This window comes from Canis aureus, chromosome 4 (genome assembly GCF_053574225.1).
Source record: "Canis aureus isolate CA01 chromosome 4, VMU_Caureus_v.1.0, whole genome shotgun sequence".
Classification (NCBI taxonomy): domain Eukaryota; kingdom Metazoa; phylum Chordata; class Mammalia; order Carnivora; family Canidae; genus Canis; species Canis aureus.
In genome coordinates, this window is record NC_135614.1 from 75,103,873 (window position 1) to 75,125,330 (window position 21,458).

At 48.6% G+C, this 21,458-nt stretch overlaps 1 protein-coding gene across 9 annotated transcripts in view; it reads left to right on the forward strand.

Annotated features, from left to right (window-relative positions):
• PRLR (prolactin receptor) overlaps positions 1-21,458 on the forward strand; it is a 174,819-nt gene that overhangs the window by 139,312 nt on the left and 14,049 nt on the right. For 3 of the 9 annotated variants that reach the window (XM_077896246.1, XM_077896249.1, XM_077896248.1), the window contains 4 exons: positions 8,421-8,533; positions 11,315-11,447; positions 12,846-13,015; positions 20,588-20,757. In XM_077896246.1, the coding sequence (XP_077752372.1) occupies positions 8,464-8,533; positions 11,315-11,447; positions 12,846-13,015; positions 20,588-20,757 (543 nt within the window). In that variant the 5' untranslated portion in view covers positions 8,421-8,463. Of the gene's footprint in view, positions 1-8,322; positions 8,534-10,418; positions 10,660-11,314; positions 11,448-12,845; positions 13,016-20,587; positions 20,758-21,458 lie in introns of those variants that run through there. The other 6 variants (XM_077896251.1, XM_077896252.1, XM_077896250.1 and 3 more) reach the window with 3 other exon arrangements.

A 21,458-nucleotide genomic window follows, 5' to 3' on the forward strand; every position in this document is an offset into this window, starting at 1 on the left:
ATGGAAATACATTCCGTGCTCTGGATTGGAAGAATAAGTTTTGTGAAAATGTCTGTGCTACCCAGAGCAATCTACACATTCAGTGCCATCCTTATGAAAATGCCATGGACATTTTTCACAGAGTTGGAACAAATAATACTAAGATTTGTATGGAACCAGAAAAGACCCTGCATAGCCAGAGGAATGTTGAGAAAGAAAACCAAAGCTGGGGACATCACAATGCCTGACTTCAAGCTCTGTTTCAAAGCTGTGATCATCAAAAGAGCATGGTACTATCACAAAAACAGACACACAGATCAATGGAACAGAATAGAAAACCAAAAAATGGACCCTCCGCTCTATAGTCAACTCGTCTTTGATGAAGCAGGAAAGAATACCCAATGGAAAAAAGACATTCGCTTCAATAAATGGTGTTGGGAAGATTGGACAGCATATGCAGAAGAATGAAACTAGACCATTCTCTTACACCATACACAAGGATAAACTCAAAGTGGATGGAAGACCTACATGTGGGACAAGAATCCATCAAAAGAGAACACAGGCAGCAACCTTTTCTACCTCAGCCACAACAACTTCTTGCAAGACATGTCTCAAGAGGCAAGGCAAACAAAAGCAAAAATGAACTATTGGGACTTCATCAAGATAAAAAGCTTTTGCAGAGCAAAGAAAACAGTCAACAAAACTGTAAGGCAACCTGCAGAATGGGGGGAGATATTTGCAAATGACATATCAGATAAAGGGCTAGTATCCAAGATCTATAAAGAGCCAAACTGTGGAAGGAGCCACGATGCCCTTCGACAAATGAATGGGTAAAGATGTGGTCTGTATATACAATGGAGTATTACTCAGCCATCAAAAAGGATGACTATCTATTATTTACACTGATGTGGATGGAACTGGAGGGTGTTAGACTGAGTGAAATAAGTCAATTGGATAAAGACAATTATATGGTTTCATTCATGTGTGGAATGTAAGAAATAGTGCAAGGGACCATAAGGGAAGGAGTGGAAACTGAGTGGGGAAAAATTAGAGAAGAAGACAAACTATGAGAGACTCTTAACTCTGGGAAACAAACTGAGGGTTACTGAAGGGGTGGTGGTTGTGGGGATGGGATAACTGGATGACAGGCATTAAAGGGGGGCACATGATGTGATGAGCACCGGGTGTTCCATTGTATGTTGGCAAATTGAATAAGTGAATGAATGAGTAAATAAATAAATAAATAAATAAATAAATAAATAAATAAATAAAGTTCCCTTGTGGAAAGTGCCAGACGTTTCCCACCAAAGGACATCTCACACTAGGGAATAAGATGGAAAATTGAGAAGCAGTAAGATGTAAACTTGATAGTTGCATGATAAAAAAATAATAATAATAATGGATGGTCACCTGAGCAAGGGTCCCGCAGTGAAGGTTCACAAGCAAATGTGTAAATATGTTGTCCAGGCTCCGGACACAGAAACAGGTCATCGGGGAGAGCTGGGGCCTTCATCTCCCACTCCCAGGGTTCCTGGAGCACCACATCCCCAGCTTTGTGTGTCTGCATCCAAGAGCAAAGAGCGGCCACCATGTTCTCCTTAAAGCCTGTTGCCTCCCTTCTCAAAGACAGAAAACTAAGCGGGCTCCTCGTTTATTGTTGGATAACACTAACCTAGGACCAGCTCCCTTGTATGCAGTTTCATCCTATATCCTTGATTCTTTGGGGGCGTTTTCACCTTTATGGCTTCACTGATTCACTTACTCATTCTCCAGGCAATCACTGGCCACTGACTTTGGGCAGAGTTGTTATCATGGTCTTAATCTTGAGCCTTAATCTCAACCTTTGGCTGCTCTCCCCACCCTGAGCAGATTATGGCTCCCGTTTGCCAGACTAAATGTTGGCATTCTAAATTGGGAGGGCAAGCCAGGCTTCTGGAAATCAAGGTACCTGTGGAGTTCCCTCGCTGTTATTTTAGCCTCAGGCTATCTAACCAGAGTGGCACAGCAGGTAAAGAGCCCCAGTGGCCAAAGGGCCCCAACCAGGAAGACCCCAAAGGATACAAATACAGTTCCTAATACTTAAAACAATGGATTAATACACATAAAATTTGTTCGCAAGAAATAAGACTTTTTACATTTTTAGGACAAGAGAGACATTTGAAATTTGACTTGCATTCACAGTCAGGAGATGGGGCACTCCTAACCACTGATGGTAGGAAACCCAAGGCGGAGAGGGGTGCAAGAGAATTTGAGGAGTTCAGAGCCTCCCTATCATCTGAGTCTTGTTTTTGTTTTTTAATGTCCTGTACTCTTAATTCAAAGTTTCTTCATATGTTAAATACCTTCAGAAGTGTTTAAATTTTTATAAGACTTTATTTATTTATTCATGAGAGATACAGGGAGGCAGAGACATAGGCAAGGAACCTGATGTGGGGCTCGATCCCAGGACCCCGGGATCATGACCTGAGCTGGAGGCAGATGCTCAACCACTGAGCCACCAGGTGCCCCCAGAAGTGTTGAAACCTCCAACTGATTCTATTCAACATTTTTAATTGTGCAAATACTCTTACCATTTTTAACTGAAAATACTCTTCACTAGGTATCTGGTAAGCTCAGAAAAATACAACAAATGGATGCTATTTTCTGTTGTAATTTTTTTTCTTATTGTAAAATGGAAATATTTAAGTCCAATAAATAATTATAATAGGTCTTTATCTCCATTCAGAATAACTTACCTGAAACACATTTTATGCAACAAAACTCATCAAGTAATTGGTTCTTATTTATTACTCTTTTTATTTCATCAAATTTATATGCTGCAAAATTATAGGCTTTTTCTATTTCTTTTTTTTTTAAGATTTTGTTTATTCATGAGAGACACAGAGAGAGGCAGAGACACAGGCAGAGGGAGGAGCAGGCTCCATGCAGGGAGCCACGTGGGACTCGATCCCAGGACCCCAGGATCACAACCTGAGCCAAAGGCAGACGCTCAACCACTGAGCCACCCAGCCGTCCCTGGCTTTTTCTATTTCATTCTTTTTTTGGTAAAAAAAAAACTTAAAACTAGGGGATCCCTGGGTGGCGCAATGGTTTGGCGCCTGCCTTTGGCCCGGGGCGCGATCCTGGAGTCCCGGGATCGAATCCCACATCGGGCTCCCGGTGCATGAAGCCTGCTTCTCCCTCTGCCTGTGTCTCTGCCTCTCTCTCTCTCTCTCTCTCTCTGACTATCATAAATAAATAAAAAATAAAAAAAGTATCCTTTAAAAAAAAAAAACTTAAAACCAGGAGCTTCATCAAATTTTAATTTTTTTATTTCTTATGTCTCTTACTTTGTTGAAACAAACAAATAAAAAAAAAAAACACAGTTTGCCCATTTCCCCACCCCCTCAATCCCTCCACCTCTGGCTACTACCAATCTATTCTCTGTATCTATAAGTTTAGCTTTATAGACATAGGTAGGCAATAGACATTTTTTTAGATTCCATGTATAAGAAGGATCACCCAGTATTTGTCCTGCCATCTGAGCCTTTGTTAGTCTTAACAAAACCCATAGTTTGCCAAAACCTGGAAATGACTCAAATGCCCATCAAGAGTAGAATGAATAAATTATGGCCTTTCATTCAATATGAAATGAATGGAGATAAATGAGATGAAGTGAAAATGAATTTTGTAAAACTATATGTAAAAAGATGAGTCATACAGCAGCGTGGAATTAAGGAAGTCAGGAACACTCACAAAATGCATGTTGTATGATTCCATTTCTATAAAGTACAAAAGTTTGCAAAAGTCATCTGTGGTGTTAGAAGTCAGAAGAACGGTTTCTATTGGGGGGTAGAGATTGGGAGGAGACACCAGAGCGACTTTGGGGGTGCTGTTAGTGTTCTTTGTGTTGGTCATAACGCAAGCATATTCACTTTGCAATAATTCATTAAACAGAATACCTACAGTTTGTGCATGCCTTATGTGTGATGATCTATAAAAAAATCCAAATGTTGACTTGGGCCCTACTTATCCATCAGAAGTTGAGCTTGCTATAGCTAGGTAGGTCCTCAGAGCCACTGTCTAGCATGCTAGGTCCCTTTCTAGAGTCAAGGGACTCTAAGGATCCATTTCTGGGTCAAAAATATGATTAGAATATTGGAGCAATAGTGGCAGATGAGTCAGGTCAGGATGGGGACTGCATTCACTTAGGTTTGGGGAGCAAGTCCCACAGAATGGTAGAGCCGAGACCCATGCCATTCAGGATTGGTTCAGGGCTTGGGTAGGCCAGAATATGCAGATGGTGGGTACACAGTGGGTCTACTAGTGGGTAGACAGTGGGGAATGGTATGTTAGGAGCTCAGATCTGTGATTTTTAACTCTCAGGAGCCACACTGCCTCCCCTCCTATGGTTTGCCCTTTCCACTATGGATAGTAGAATCAGCACCCACCATGGGACTGTGACCCTAATTTTCTATCCAAGGAGAATAGCTCTTATTTCTTAGAAAAGCAAGCTATGAGGCATAAATTTCCCTTTTTAAACTCTTGGCCTATGTAGAAAAGACTTGGCTTAATGGAAGAGGGTGATGAAGGGAAGCTTTTGGAAAAGAGAGCCTAGACAGGATCAGCATTGATGCAGAGCAAAATGGGGAAGGAGGATTTTGTGGAGATCATACCACAGTGGGCCATAGTATTGTGGGAAGATTTGTTTGAATAAGATAATGGGAGGAACAAAGTTGGGGGGAGGGTCTTTGAGGATTCAGAAGCAAGGTAGCTTGTCATGGACAAGGTATGGGGCCTGCTGACTTCATACAGACCTGCTCTTCAGTCCTGAATCTTGCGTTTTTAAACCATAATCACGTCCAGTGAGCTAGTGGAGACTGAAGCAAGATAAGTGTCCTTGAACTGAGGTATGGGGCTGACCTTTTCCTAATTGGAGTCCAAATATCTGGAGCAATTTGCCCCCATAACCATCACTAAAAGCAGGCTGTGGACTCTCTTTGGTTGTTCCAGCCCCAACTTGGGTCAATAAGGAGGCCCTTGATCAAGATCTCACTTGCAGTGGGGGCTGGGAAGCCAAGGGGAGGCTCAGAGAAACAAAAAACAAATTTATCCCTAGCCTCGCATCCACCAGCCATAAAAACTGGTCAGTGGACAAGCAGGAGATAAGCCTAGTTCTGGGAAAAACCACAATACGTGACCAACATTAAGCTTCAGTGTAGCTCCCTTAGGAGTTAGCAGTTGTGATTACCTTTCTCTGTGAAGGTTTACTTACCCTACTGTGTTTGACCTGCTGGGGAATAAGATGCAAGAGGAGTTGAGAAATCGTTGTTGAAACACAGTAACACCACCACGAGGTCTGATTCCCTGGCACGAGGATTTCAAGGCCCCAGAGAGTACATGGTGGCTATTAGCAGATTTTAGGATAGCTGAGGAGATCCCAGGGGAAATGGATTTTTGTTTTCGTTTGTTTTTTAGTCCATAAAATACTTCCTAAAAGCATTCTTGTAGGAAAACTTTATTTAAGAGAGTTTCTTTGAGCCTGGGCCAGCAGAGCAGGAAATATGAGCAATGGCAATGTCTGCTCCTACCCACCCCCACCCTGCTTTCCCCATCTAGCCATTTCTTTTACAAAACACATGCAGCCCTGGTCTGTAGAGCTGCCCGGGCAGCATCTGACCTTGCCTAAAAATTATGATTTACAGCATGTTGATCTCAAGCATTGTGAGGCAATGCCCAAAAAAGCAGAGAAGTCTCAATAAAAAGGTTATTCTAGAACTTTCTCAGCCAGTGGGCTAAATCCCATCCCCAAGCCAGGAGGAGATCATCAGATTGCCAAGACAGAGAAGCCTCCCAGGGCTGTATAGACCGAATGCAGCCGGATTTGCGAGAGCCAAGTGTCTGAGATCCCCAACACACGTGGGACCGGCAGCTGGGGTAACCCTTAACCCTCCCTGGCTCTCCCGACTCCGCACCTGCTCACTCCAGGTAGTTGCTGTTGTCTCCCCTCCCCCGCCCCCGCCACGGAAGGAGGAATCCTTGCACCATCCATCACAGACCCTCTGCAAGTCAAGATGATCCTCAGATGCTCTTGGATTCACTGTATTTCTCTCTCCCGTTGGCATGGGACTTTGCTGACCCTCTCTGGGCTTCAGTAGCAGCACCTGTTAACGGGGGGAGGAGGGGGCCGGGGGGTAACAGTCTGTGCCACTCAGGGGCTGCCTTGATGGCTAACTGAAATGCAAGTGATGACATTAGTTATCCTGGGATTTCTCCCTATTTACCACCTGAGCATCTTTAACCCAGGAACATGCCCATGGAAGCAAACATCTAAAAGTTCAGATTTTCCTGTCTGCTACTCATAATACTTTGCAAAAGCTTCTGGAAGTAGCCTCCCTCTTGCCCTCATCACCACAGCTATATCTCCCCATGACAACATCCACATCTCCTACATCCCAAAAGGAGGTCGATTTTCTACGTGTGTACTTGCAGTTTTTGTTCTGTGATATCTGAGTGATTTTGTGCGTGTTCAGAATGATTCGATGACTACCTATCATGTTCCAGGAATGAGACAAGCTCAGGGACCCATGATCCAGCATCTTAACTCCTCCTTCCCAACGTTGTTATAGCAAAGACGGTGTGCGGAATTCCTTCTGCTTTATATGCTGAAGATCAAATGTGAATCTGGTATTTTATGTCAAAATTACCTAAATTTATTTCCGTCCCTACTCTTATCTCAGTACTAAGGATTCATTACCTGTCTGAGTGCATGTTATACAATTATTCTATTATTTTGCATAATAAAAAAATGACATGCAAGTGATGAGAACACTTAGCACCGTGTCTGGCCCACAGCTAGTGCTCCAGACAGGGTGGGCATGGTTATACCCACTGGGAGCCTTTAGCAACTCGGTTTAAATTGAATGACCCAAGGGGTTGGATGGGGCAGGTGGTTTAGAATGTGCAGCCTGGGGAGAGGGAGGCATTTGGAAGGAATCCTGGAAGAGCAACTAGAATGTCCCCAAAGAACAGCATACTGGCTTCCTCACAGTAGCCGTTACTAAACCAAAAGCCCCAATATAAGAGAGCACTTGATGGGGATGCCTGGGTGGCTCAGCGGCTGAGCATCTGCCTTCGGCCCTGGAGTGATCCTGGAGTCCCAGGATCGAGTCCCACATTGGGCTCTGCACAGAGCCTGCTTCTCCCTCTGCCTGTGTCTCTCATGAATAAATAAATAAAATCTTTCAGAGAGAGAGAGAGAGAGAGAGCACTTGATGGTGCCAAGGTGCCCCAAATCTCTGTCGTCACTAAGATTTCCATTTGCAAGTATGTGTCAGAGGAAGTGGTGGCAGGGGGAGAGAGCCTTCTGGAAGCTGTCCATGAGGTGGTGTCCAGCTAGCACACGGGGAACCACCTCTGGCCCGGAGGGACTGGTGAAGGTTGGTGTTCTCAGGGCTCGTCAGACAACACCCAGCCGTTTCAAATCTCTCAAAATGGGCTGCCTTAGCGCTCCATGTTCTTCCCTTGATTTATAAAAATCCTGAGATTTGAAACAAAATGTATGCCATATGTTTCCAAGAAGTTACACTTAGTTCATCAAATTTGTTGTTTTCTGAGAGCTCTTTGGAATCCAACAAGACTAGTGAACCTTTTTCAAATGTCTTCAAAAAAATTTTTTTTTCTTAGAAGAACATTTAGAGACTTTGAAATTTGTTCCAAGGGTAAAAATAATAGTATTAATAATAAATTGCCCTAAACTCTCAAGCCCTGCAGGTTTCAAATTGACTTAATTCTCCCAAACCAAGGAACTTGAATTATTACTGGGGTTTGTCATTTCTTGAAAGAGGAGAAAGCAAAAGCGTGCTTGCTGGAGTTCCCTGTGTGGTTCGCAGGTATGCCCACAGCCCAGCAAACTTCTTCCTCAGCCTATCCTTGGAGAGGAAGCTCCACCCAACCGCCCCAAACCCCCCCACCTCCACGACTTGACATCAGTGAGGCCAGATTGAAGTCTCCTGAGGGTACTTACCCAGTGTGTTGACTTTTCAGCCTGGCTTATTTCTGGCTAACGGATCAAAGTCCTCCCAGAAGGGATCTCTGGTAGGGCATGCAATCTGTGTCACATGAAATGGGTGATATATTGTTAGGCGAGCGCAGGGTGGAAAGAGAACCATTTCTCTTTGAGGTCTGCATGGGAGCGGGGAGCCAGAGCGGCTGCCCCGTGGCTGCCCTTGAACGTTGTCATCTGATGACCTCTGGTGGCAGACTTTCTCCTCGCATGTGTGCATGGATGCTTCTGAGCCAAGCCATCCAACCAAGTTACATTTTCCTACATTCCTTTCCTCCTCTTTTGTCATTCACATTAAGCAAGGAGCAAGGATCAGTTGCAAACACCCAGAAGACAGTGGTGCATGTGCCTGGCCAGACAGTCATTCACAAAAGTCGCCTGGTGCCTTCTCTTCCAGTGAACGTCTGATACATTTCCCGTAGAGAGAGAAAGGAGCCAAAATGAAGGAAAGTGTGGCATCCAGAACTGTTTTCATTTTGCTACTTTTTCTCACCACCAGTCTCCTGAATGGTAAGTAAAGAGACTGTCCTGCTCTCTTTAATACCCTGGGGTGTTTCTCGAGACGGTGACGAGTCCACATAGTCCTCTTGTGCTGCAGTTACAGGACATGAAAATGTCATTCGCTGCTATTATTTGCAATATTTTGGGCATTGAAATTAATGCAAAAGTGAGTGCAAAAGAATGAGTGCAGTGAATGCAAAAGTGTATCCCTGAGCTCTGCCTTCTAGCCTCACCCCGGGAGTGCAGGGAAGCAGCTGTCTGAATGACCAGACCGGAGGCTTGGTCCCCCTTCTGTCGGCTTCCTGCTATGCGTGACCTTGAGCCAATCACCTAATCTCTCTGGCTTTCCACATTTTCAAAGGGAGCACAACGATGCTCCCTGCACCTCCCATGAAAGAACGTGTGCGGAAAATCTTGGAAACACTGTAAAGAGTTAAAGCGGATTGCTGTTGTGTGGTGGGAAGTGTATAGCTAACTCTAGCATCTGTGCTAATGGGAGAAACGAAGTTCAGGGCTGGAGTGTGCATGCTGGTGTGTGATTATTTCTGAGTGCCCACCTCTGTGTACTTTGGAGTGGGAGAACTTTTGTGTGTACTTCTGCGTGTATTTGCTTCCCTGTGTGTATCTGATTGCAAAGGCTCCTCTGCGTACACCAGCGTGAGTGCACATCTGTGTGTGCGCCACCACGTATGTGTGTATTCCCACGTGTGTGCTCGCGTGTACTTCTATGTGTATGCAGCTGCATCTACGGGGAGGGGGGCTGTGCGTGTGTGCATTCGTGAGCCCGGCTCTATGTGGACATACGTGTGCGCCTGTGTGGACCTACGTGGTTGTCCCCCCGTGTGCATTTTATAAGGAGAGGGAGACAGTGCATTAATTTTCACTGTCTCCGCTAAAGTGACTGAAGGGAACATATGACTAATTGTAATTTCACAACTGCGCCCTCCTCTCTTGAGGTTCCTAGAGGTGCTGTGAATAACCAGTGGCATGTGAAAGAGAAAAGCTTCCAGAGAGAGAGAGAGAGAGAGAGAGAGAGAGAGAGCAGAGCTCCAGTGTAATCCATAGGGAAACCTGACGTACTCACATAATCAACAGTTGCCTTAACTGGCTTCTGAGTGTGCTCACCATTGTGCCCTAGGGTTGGGGGGTGTTTTTAAAAAACTTTGCATTTTGCCCCACACGCTCGTCCCGGCCCCAACAAAGCACAACAAACAAATCACTTCAATCTGGTGAGAGTGTCCTCAAGAAATTTTCCCTGGAGAAAGAGGAATGTTACGAATACTGGCCAACCCCACCCCGGGCTGGCTGGCATGGAGTTTTAAGGTTTCCTGTGATTCTTTAGAGAGTTTTCAGTGGGCCTGGGGGCGGGAGCTAGAGGGTGGCTGAGCCGCCTCTGACACCACCGGGCCCGGGCGCTGGGTCATATCGTTCCATGGACTCCTTCTTCCTGGCCAGTTCTGGCTGGTGCCCCTCTTCCCCTGCGTGTTCCCCTCCAAACTTGCTCCCTCTGATCTGGTGCTCGCAGAGAAGTTCTGACCTAGGAGCCAGCATCGGGGTGGGGGTGGGGTGAGAGGAGTGTAAGAGAAGGCAGAGGGAACCCCCCAGCACTTGAGTTCCCGAGGCCCGCACCTCTGGAAACCTCTCCTCTCTGCGCTGACTCTCCGAGCTGGGCACTCGGCATCTGGCTGGACAACAGGAAGGTCGCCGGGCTCCAGGGGCTCCCGGCCCAGCAGCCCAAGGCAGCCTCCCAGGGCCACTCTTCTCCTCTTTGGCCCTGACAGACGAGGAGGAGGAGAGGGGGCCAGCTCACCAAGGGCTTTGGGGATTAAGCAACTGAAAATTCAGCGCCATCCTCCTGACCTTGTATTTCCCACGTCACCTCATTCAGCCCTTCTAGCTTCCAACTGCGATGAGATACGGCGCTTGGGTCATCGTGGCAGCTGGTGACCAGGAGAGCAGCCCCCCACTCCCTCACCTCGTACCATGCCTCCGACCCCAAAAAGAGCCACGGGACTACAAGAGGACCTTTGCTGCCTCACCACAGAAAGACCTGAGGGGGAAAGGGGGGACTATAAGACGAAAGGGACTGAAAAACAAGACTTGGGAATGGGGGCAGGAGAATGAGGAGTTAGACGGTGAGCCTGGGTCAGAGGTCAAAGTCAAATGGAAACAAGGAAATGCGGAGGGAAACAGGAAGGAAAGGAGAAGATGAGGGAGGGGAGGAGAGCAGCTGAAGGCGGAGCGTAGGTGATGATGGGCAAGAACAGAAGTTTCCAGATTGAGTTAATTGTGTGGCAATGGCGTGAGCAGATGGAGAAGCACCAGAGAGCCCCGTGTCAGCCAAGTGTCCGTGGGATGCTTGTGCCCGGGACAGAATTCTTTTCACGGTCACCCTTACACCATGGGAAGCTGTCAGCTGCATGGACCCTGGGATTGCAGAAGGGCCACATGCTCTTCAGTCCACATGCGTCCTCCTCACTCTTGACCTATGTGCTCTGTTGCAATTTTATAGTCACCCATCCTAGCTGGTTGCCATCTCCACCCCACAGGGGACACACACACACACACACACACACACACAATTCTCTCTTTCAGTCCCGCCAACATCAGGCAGCCCCCAGAGGAATGTTGCCGGGTGCTGACCCTGGCATTTCAGAGCACCCCACCCCCAGGCCCCTGCACCCCATGCCTCATCGCTCACCTGGTCTCATCAGTCTGCTTCTGTCACTAGCAGGATGGTCCAGTGGTTGAATGCACTGTAATCTTAAGTGGCTTCTGGCTTCTTTCTAGGACAATCACCTCCTGGAAAACCTGAGATCCTTAAATGTCGTTCTCCTGAGAAGGAGACATTCACCTGCTGGTGGAAGCCTGGAGATGATGGAGGACTTCCCACTAATTACACATTGACTTACCACAAGGAAGGGTAAAAAGTTCTCTTCTCTCCTATCAAGCCCCACACGACTGCTCTCAGTCTCCAGGCCCAAAGTTAGAATTACCACCCTTCCCTGGATTGGCGCGAGTAAGGCCCCTGCCACCGGAGAAAAGAACTTCACTGCCCATGTCTACATTTTCCTGGTAATGTCCTGGAGGAGCTCTCTCCATGAGCATGAGCTCAGCCGCCACCCCAGCAATACAATACTACATTACCCCCAGTGTCTGTCCCAAGCTCAGGTTGTGGCCCAAGGTCACATATGAATCTTTCCTTAATGCTAGTCAATTTTAGATGCCTATCTGTAAACCTTGTGCCATTTATAATTTTTTAATAATTTTTACTTTTGCAATATCAGAGGAGTATCATGCAATCCTTAACAACCACGGTAAGTTAGGTTTTCAAACTTGTTTCATGACCAAGAAAGTAAAGAGCCCTATAAGCGAAGGAAGGTAAGGATTTTTCCTTAGCATTTGCCAATCCACGATCTCTGATCTTCCAGAGGGCATATTTGGAGCTAAGGTTGCTGTGAGGGCTAAACAAGGTCACCTCTGTGTGAGAATTTTGTTTTACTCACAATGAAATCATCCTGGAAAGCCCAGGAGGGCTGTATCCTTCCCCAGTGAAGAAAACAGTTGCTGGTTGTGACAGCTGGCCCGCATCCCAAGGATTGCACATTGTTGTACACAAAGCTGTCATCCCTTCTGGGACCCAAAGGAGTATCATGTAAATAGATTTCAGGAACTCAGACTGGCAACCAAAATAAAATAAGCCTTCACACTTCATGGTGTGTCTTGCTTGGAGACCCTGAAGTCTAAATGTAAGCAGCCTAATGAGCCACCTGGTCCTGAAATATCTCCTTCCTTAGTCATGATACTCTGTTGCTGACTTAGTGGAATCGGAAATATGCTGATGGCAATTTTTACCCTCTTTCATCTTTTTTTTAATGAAACATAATTCAACACATATGTGCAATAAATGCTGCATTGTGCATGGCCCCTGGTGTGTGTATACAGGGGAGAGTCACAGTTCCTGAGATGACCAGTGGCAAGTCTCTGGGTCGGCAATGCCATGGCCATTGAGAGCTTAAATGTTTATTGGCAGGGGGCATATATGACAAAGCCCACAAAAACCTGTTGAAGAGAAGTTTTGATGAGAAGCAGAGTCATTGAGGACCTAAAGTAACCCTTCCACCATCTCCAGCACCCTTCTTCCCTGTCTCACCCCCAGCTGACACAGGCAGGACACAGAAGTGTGGGGAGCTGTTCCTCAGCTCTGGTTCTTGCATGTGGAAGGTCTAATCTCCAAAACCAGTGTCATTGATCTATTCAGGAAAAGACTAAACTCTTTTTACTACTTTCTTATTCACTGCTAATCTGTTACTCATTGCAGAGAGACACTCACACATGAATGCCCAGACTACATAACCAGTGGCCCCAACTCCTGTTACTTCAACAAGAAGCACACATCCATATGGACAATGTACATCATCACAATAAATGCCACAAACCAGATGGGAAGCAGTTCCTCGGATCCACGTTATGTCGACGTGACTTACATAGGTAAGAAGAAGGGCGACGAGGAAAGAAAGGGATTTGTTACTCCAGTATGGATTTACCAATAGTCAACCTCAGTGTGAGTCTTCTTGGCTTTTGGATGCATCCCCAAAAAGAAAGATAAGAAAATGTTCGATATCTTTCTCAACTGAGTTTTTCAAACCAGTTCTTATCAAGTCATTCATAGCAGTAGGACTGGCACTTGAGATCCTTGTGTTTCTGTGCTTTCCCTTGACCCTTCTCATTCTCTTCGATCCAAGACTGTCCTATTTATGGGCCTCTTATCACTCCTTCCCTCCAGGCCTCCTCCTACAACCAGAGTCCCCTTCTCCCCTCCTTTCTCTCTCCTGATGGAAGACAGAGCTGCTCCATGGAATAGCAGCTCTTAGAAGGTGTCCATTTGCTTCTACACCCACAGGAATTGCCCCAACTGATTTGCCCCAGATTCAGTTCTCAATATACATGTGCTTCTTAGCAACTGGAGCTATTATTTTAAAAATAAATAATTTGGGAAGTAAATACTACTACTTGAACAGCAGGCTGATGGCCAAGATCACAGGCACAATGTTTGGAGTAGTCATTAGGAAAGTAAAACCAAGGCAACCTGAATGCTGCTTCTGGCTTTGCATGATCAACAGTCAGCTGCAAGGCAATTTGGCATTACCGTAGTGGCCTGGATGGTTAGCAGGGGTGACAAAGGGAATCATAGGACAAGAGATGGCTTGGCCAGGCCTGGGCTCAGCCCTCATCTTGGGTAATAATCTGGGAACTAGCTAATTAGGTTCATGGTTACCCAACTCTTCCAGATTTACCTAACACCACTCAATAAGGAAAATAAGATTAAGATTCTCAAGTGTTCACTTGCATATTATCTCAATAGCATGCTATATCAGTGGTTTATTCTTAAAAACTAGAAGAGCTTCCAGCACCAACCAATACACACTTGAATATTTTCTCTTGCAGCAAATAACTGGAACGAGCATAGGGGTGGGAACTGAATTTGATCTTAGGTTAAGAAACTCAGAAAGGCAACCCCACTGGCAAGTAGAAATAGAATAAATTTTACTTCATATAAATTATGGATTTAGTGTCATCATAATACCTATTCAGTCCCTGTTTTTGTGGATTATTTCTTTGGGCTTCCTCTTTCTTTTACAGAGTCCCCCTTAATATTTCTTGCAGAGCTGGTTTGGTCGTCACATATTCTTTCAGTTTCCACCTATCTTGGAAGCTCTTTATCTCTCCTTCTATTCTGAATGAGAGCCTTGCTGGATAAAATATTCTTGGCTGCATGTTCTTCTCATTTAGGACCCTGAATATATCCTGCCAGCCCTTTCTGGCCAGCCAGGTCTCTGTGGAGAGGTCTGCTGTTAACCTAATACTTCTTCCCATATAAGTTAGGAATCGCTTGTCTCTTGCTACTTTAAGGATTTTCTCTTTATCTTTGGAATTTGTAAATTTCGCTATTAAATGTCAAGGTGCTGAAAAGTTTGTATTGATTTGGGGATGATCTCTCTATCTCCTGGATCTGAATGCCTGTTTCCCTCCCCAAAGTGGAAGTTCTCAGCTATGGTTTGTTCAAATTCACTTTCTGGCCCTCTGGCCCTCTTGGCGCTCTCTGGAACTCCAATTATATGTAAATTCTTCCTTCTGAGGCTGTCATTTATTATTATTAAGGTTATTTCCCTTAACCTTTCCTCGTGGTCTTTTCATTGTTTTTCTCTTTTTTCCTCAGCTTCCTTCCTTGTCATCTACTTGTCTTCTGTCACTCACTCTTTCTTCCACCTCATTAATCCTTGTCGTTAGGACCTCTAGTTTGGATTGCATCTCATTTAATTGATTTTTAATTTCGGCCTGATTAGATCTAAATTCTGCTGTCATGAAGTCTCTTGAATCCTTTATGCTTTTTTCCAGAGCCACCAGTAGCTTTATAATTGTGCTTTGGAATTGGCTTTCTGACATCAAATTGTAATCCATATTCTGTAACTCTGTGGTAGAGAATACTGTTTCTGATTCTTTTGTGGTGAGTTCTTCCTTCTAGTCATTTTTCTCAGTGCAGTGTGGCTGCATGAGCAGGCTGTGTCAAGAATATCAACCACAGCCTAAGTAAATTTCACCCTAGATGATTCTGATGAGGTCAGAGACCAGAAATTGAAAACAAAGATCAGAGTGAAATAAAACAAAAGGACCACTAAAATGAAAAACTAATTTTAAAACAAAGTAGTAAAAAATAAAAGACCAAGAATCCCAAAGAAGAAGAGAAAAAAGAAAAAAAAGAAGAGAAAAAAGAAAAAATAAAGAGAAAAAAGAGAAGAAAAAAGGGGGGGGGGACTGGGAGCTGGTGGTGGTGACGAAGTGATCCTCTTGTTTCTGAGTATATTAAGTTCTGTATATTAGAAGATGCTCAGTCCCAAATTTATATAAACCAGAAATACTTGTAGAGGGCCCCAACATTGACCACCAAAACATAAATGAGATAAAAGAAGGGGGCAGAATGGGAATGAGGAATCTCACAGAATGAGCCAGCATGGTATACTACTTGGTTCTGGGTGCATGCTGGTCATGTTTTAGAAGGTATTAACTTCCTCCATTGTAGAACAAAATGAGGCAGAGAAAACCAAAAATACAAAACAAAAACATATCTTGTATATCTCCCAAAATTATGTTCAAGGGAATCAAGAAGTGGAAAATATATCTAGGACCTGTAATTATAGAAATATGAAAGTCAAAAAGGAAGAATCTTAAAAATGAAGAGGTGGTAAAATATTGTAGTTAAGATGGGAAAAGAAAAAAATATCAGAAATGTTCAGTCTGATAAAAACTATTTGTACTGGAAAAATGGGGTAGGAGGGGTATCTGGTTCTAAATACTGTAAATCCCTTGACTTCCCTGGAGCTTTCCAGTGCTTCTGGGTCAAGAACCTGCTCTTCCCGTCCTTCCAGCTGGTCTTCTGGGGGAGGGGCTGCTGTGCTGATTCTCAGGTGTGTCCACCTGGGGGAGCTGCCCCGCCCCTGCCAGGTGCACAGCTCAGTGGGAGCTGTTTATCCTGTGAGGCCCCTGCTCCCTGGTGGCCCTGCTCTGTCCCAGGCACAGGGTGGCACCAGGAGGAACACTGGCGGCGGCCAGCTCTCCAGCCCTGGAGTCCGCTCCTCCAGTAAGCACCTGCAGTCTCCCAGTCTGCACTGGCCTGGATGTTCGGGGGGCGGGGGCGCTGATCTGCACAGCTTGGGGGGCCCAGCAGGAGGGTCCTCCCTATCCTGTGCTCTTCCCGCTTCCCCCCGGGGGCGCCCCAGCAGGAGGGTCCTTGCGTCTTGGGCCCTCCCCACCTCCCCTGGGGGCATCTCGAGCAGGAGGGTCCTCCCCTTCCTGGGCCCTCCCCGCCTCCCCCGGGGTCACCCCAGCAGGTGGGTCCTCCTCGTCCTGGGCCCTCCCCACCTCCCCCGGGGGCGTCCCGAGCAGGAGGGTCCTCCCCGTCCTGGGCCCTCCCCGCCTCCCCCAGGGGTGCCCCAGCAGGCAGATCCTCCCCGTCCTGGGCCCTCCCCGCCTCCCCCAGGGGTGCCCCAGCAGGAGGGTCCTCGCGTCTTGGGCCCTCCCCACCTCCCCTGGGGGCGTCCCGAGCAGGAGGGTCCTCCCGGTCCTGGGTCCTCCCCGCCTCCCCCGGGGTCACACCAGCAGGTGGGTCCTCCCCATCCTGGGCCCTCCCCGCCTCCCCCAGGGCACCCCAAGCGGGAGGGTCCTCCCCGTCCTGGGCCCTCCCCGCCTCCCCCAGGGCACCCCAAGCGGGAGGGTCCTCCCCGTCCTGGGCCCTCCCCGCCTCCCCCAGGGCACCCCAAGCGGGAGGGTCCTCCCGGTCCTGGGCCCTCCCCGCCTCCCCCGGGGGCGCCCCAGCAGGCGGGTCCTCCCCGTCCTGGGCCCTCCCCGCCTCCCCCGGGGGCGCCCCAGCAGGCAGGTCCTCCCCGTCCTGGGCCCTCCCCGCCTCCCCCGGGGTCGCCCCAGCAGGCGGGTCCTCCCCGTCCTGGGCCCTCCCCGCCTCCCCCAGGGCACCCCAAGCGGGAGGGTCCTCCCGGTCCTGGGCCCTCCCCGCCTCCCCCGGGGGCGCCCCAGCAGGCGGGTCCTCCCCGTCCTGGGCCCTCCCCGCCTCCCCCGGGGGCACCCCAGCAGGCGGGTCCTCCCCGTCCTGGGCCCTCCCCGCCTCCCCCAGGGCACCCCAAGCGGGAGGGTCCTCCCGGTCCTGGGCCCTCCCCGCCTCCCCCGGGGGCGCCCCAGCAGGCGGGTCCTCCCCGTCCTGGGCCCTCCCCGCCTCCCCCGGGGGCGCCCCAGCAGGCGGGTCCTCCCCGTCCTGGGCCCTCCCCGCCTCCCCCGGGGTCGCCCCAGCAGGCGGGTCCTCCCCGTCCTGGGCCCTCCCCGCCTCCCCCAGGGCACCCCAAGCGGGAGGGTCCTCCCGGTCCTGGGCCCTCCCCGCCTCCCCCGGGGGCACCCCAGCAGGCGGGTCCTCCCCGTCCTGGGCCCTCCCCGCCTCCCCCGGGGGCACCCCAGCAGGCGGGTCCTCCCCGTCCTGGGCCCTCCCCGCCTCCCCCGGGGGCGCCCCAGCAGGCGGGTCCTCCCCGTCCTGGGCCCTCCCCACCTCCCCTGGGGGCGTCCCGAGCAGGAGGGTCCTCCCGGTCCTGGGCCCTCCCCGCCTCCCCCAGGGCACTCCAAGCGGGAGGGTCCTCACCATCCTGGGCCCTCCCCGCCTCCCCCGGGGCCGCCCCAGCAGGTAGGTCCTCGCCGTCCTGGGCCCTCCCCGCCTCCCCCGGGGTCGCCCCAGCAGGCGGGTCCTCCCCGTCCTGGGCCCTCCCCACCTCCCCCGGGGCGCCCCAGCAGGCGGGTCCTCCCCGTCCTGGGCCCTCCCCACCTCCCCCGGGGCGCCCCAGCAGGCGGGTCCTCCCCGTCCTGGGCCCTCCCCGCCTCCCCCACGGGTGCCCCAGCAGGAGGGTCCTCGCGTCTTGGGCCCTCCCCGCCTCCCCTGGGGGCGTCCCGAGCAGGAGGGTCCTCCCCGTCCTGGGCCCTCCCCGCCTCCCCCGGGGTCGCCCCAGCAGGTGGGTCCTCGCGGTCCTGGGCCCTCCCCGCCTGTCCTTGGGAAGTGCAGGGTCGTTTCCCCCGGGGCCCTGGGATCCGGGCCTGCGCCCCTGGAATCGCGCTCCCGGGAGCCCCGAAGGCAGCAGGGTGCAGCCCCTTCCCCCGCAGCCGCCGCCTGAGCTGCTCCCAGACCCCGCCGCGCGCCCCTCCTGTTAGTGACCCCGGGAACCTGGAGGCCCCCCACCCTGCGGTCCTGCCCGAGCTCCCTGCTGGGCGCCTTTGCGTCGGGAAGGATCCGGGGCGGATTGTAAAGTCCCCGTGTCTCCGGGGGTCGGGGCTCTCCCGCCGCCCCCCCAGCCCCGCTCCTCCCGGCCCCTCCCCCACCGGATTCTGTTTTATTTTATTTATTTTTTATTTTCTTTCTCCGCCTTCCTACCTTGTTAGAGGCACAGACCCTTCTCTCTGCAGCGCCGGCCGTTCCCTCGGGGCGTCTCGGGCGGGATCCGTGGGCGGGAGGGTCTGTGGGGCGGAGCGGGGACCCCTGGGGCCGCCTCCCACGGGGTCCGTGGCTCTCACCCCGAGCCTCAGCCAGTGACAACCTGCAGTTCGGAATGACAGCGTTGGCAGATAATCTCTGAAATAGATTATGTCCTTGTTGCTATTGCCATTGAATTACATTTAGCAATGTTGAAGGTGCTTGAAAGCAGTGATTCTTTTTTTTTTTTTAAGATTTTTATTTATTTATTTATTCATGAGAGAGAAAGAGAGAGAGGCAGAGACACAGGCCAAGGGAGAAGCAGGCTCCATGCCGGGAGCCCGACGTGGGACTCGACCCCAGGTCTCCAGGATGATGCCCTAGGCCGAAGGCAGGCGCTAAACCTCTGAGCCAGAAAGCAGTGATTCTCATCGAGGGCCTATGTTGCCTCCCCCAGGACATTTAGCAATGACAGGAAACATCTCTGATTATCAGCAGCTGGGGAGGAGGGCCGGGGGATTACTGCCATTTAATGGGTGCAGGCGAGAATGCTGCTAGGCACCCCCCAGTACTCAGGACAGCGCCCCACCCCACCAATAAAGAAGTGTCTGGCCCAAAATACAGGATGCTGAGGTTGAGAAACTTTGCTTTAAAGGATTCATTCTAACCATTTTGCTGGCAGTTTTGTACTAATAGTTTTTGAGGCATTTCTCAGTAAATGGGTGACGTTTGTTTAGGAAGTACATATAAAATGATCTTTCTTAGGGATTTATTTAGTAACATGTAAGCATTAGGATTAGGGGCAAATTTCCTAAAGTTCGCTTTTTAAGGCAACCATAGGTTATAATGCCAAATACACTACAATTATGTTCACTTCCCGCCTGGCATGGGGACTGATTTGAAGAGGTAATAGATGAATAGAGAAAATATTACTGGCCAGCAGGACTGAAATTAGGGTAAGACAAGCAGACAAGCTGGTACCCAAGGCACTCTGCAGAAGGCCCTCACAGACCTGCACTTAAAGGAACCTGAGAATTAATGTCCCCTTATTGTGTGTGTGTGTGTGTGTGTGTGTGTGTGTGTGGCATAATACACATGACAGAAAATTCACCATTTTACCCATCTTACAATGTGCAATCCAGTGGTATTAGTTCATTCACACTGTTATGCAACCACCATCACTATCCAGTTCCAGAACATTTTCATCACTCCAAATGGAAACTTCATACCCATTAACCAGTTACTCTGGATTCCCTGCTTTTTCCCAGCCCTAGAACAACCATTAGTCGGCTTTCTAATCTCTGTCTAATTCTATATAGAATTATAGACTATGTGGCCTTTTATATCTGGCTTCTTTCACTTAGCATAATGCTTTCAAGATTCATCTATGGGAATCTAGTGTGTGTTAGTACATCCTTCCCTCTTATGGCTGAATAGTGTTCCATGATATGAATATTATTTATTCATTCATCAGTTAATGGACTTTGGGGTTGTTTACACCTATTGGCTACTGTGAATGGTGTACTATGAACACTCAGGGACAAGTTTTTGTTGAGCACTACTTTCAATTCCTTTGGGTATCTACATAGGAGCGAAATTGATGGGTGACATGGTAATACTGTATTTAACTTTCTAAGTAACTTCCAGACTTTTTCTACAGTGGCTGTACCACTTAATTTTCCCATCAGCAATGAATGAGGGTTCCGGTGTCTCCAGTGCTCTCACCGACACTTGCTATTCTTCATTTTTGAATTCTAGCCATCCTAGTGGGTAGGAAATGGTATCTCATTGTGGTTTTGACTTGCATTTCCCAATGATTTTTGAGCACCTTTCCTGTGCTTGTTGACCATTCGTGCCTTCTTAAATTTTGCATCTTGTTTGCTTCAACCTGACCCCACTTATGCTGACTCACACCTGATGTCAAATACAGAGTCTCCTAACCACGGCAGAGTGAAACAGTAGAGAGAGCTTGCCTCTAAGAACACATATAGTTCTGTGTTCAGATACCACTTGCACTAAATATGGAGTTTCTTTCCTATCTACAGTTGAACCAGACCCTCCTGTGAACCTAACTTTGGAACTAAAACAACCAGAAGACAAAAAGCCTTATCTGTGGATGAAATGGTACCCACCCACCCTGGTTGATGTTAGATCTGGTTGGCTCACACTCCAGTATGAAATTCGGTTAAAACCCAAGAAAGCAACTGAGTGGGAGGTGAGTCAACTAGAAGCTTTCGGAAAGGGTCAAGTCCTTGGCACAGATGAAGCCCTCACAGCTGAGAACAAGTCGTTCCTCCTCATTACTGGGTGACCATGTTGCCCTCTTGATACCGATGGGACCCACCCAGAAGTGGAAGGAACTCCTCCCTTCCACTGGGATTGATGGGGGCTCATCCTCATACTCTGACAGGGCTAACTGCTTGCCCTGATCAGCTTCTTCCACCAGGTCTCCAACCCTCCTCCCTCAGGATATCTTAGGTTGAGACACTTGTGAATGTACTTACATGGCACTAAGTAGGAAGAAAAAAATCTCAGCATAATCAGCCCATGGTCAATGCTATTTTATTCGCTTTCAAATACTTCAATGTAAAGAAGAGATAATACATTAAATTATAGACATTATAATAGTCCACTCTGAAATATTTTAGTATATGTCTCTTTTTAAAAGGGAACATTTGAGGGGTGCCTGGCTGGCTCGGTCAGTGGAGTGTGTGACTCTTAATCTCAGGGTTGTGAGTTCTAGCCCTCTACTGGGTGTGGAACCTACTTAAAATTTAAAAAAAGAAAAAAGAAGGGAACATTTGGTTTCACTCATATGTGGAATTTAAGGAACAAAACAAATGAACAAAGAACAAAGAGACAAACAAAAAGACTCTTCAATACAGAGAACAAGATGGTGGTTACCAGAGGGTGGTG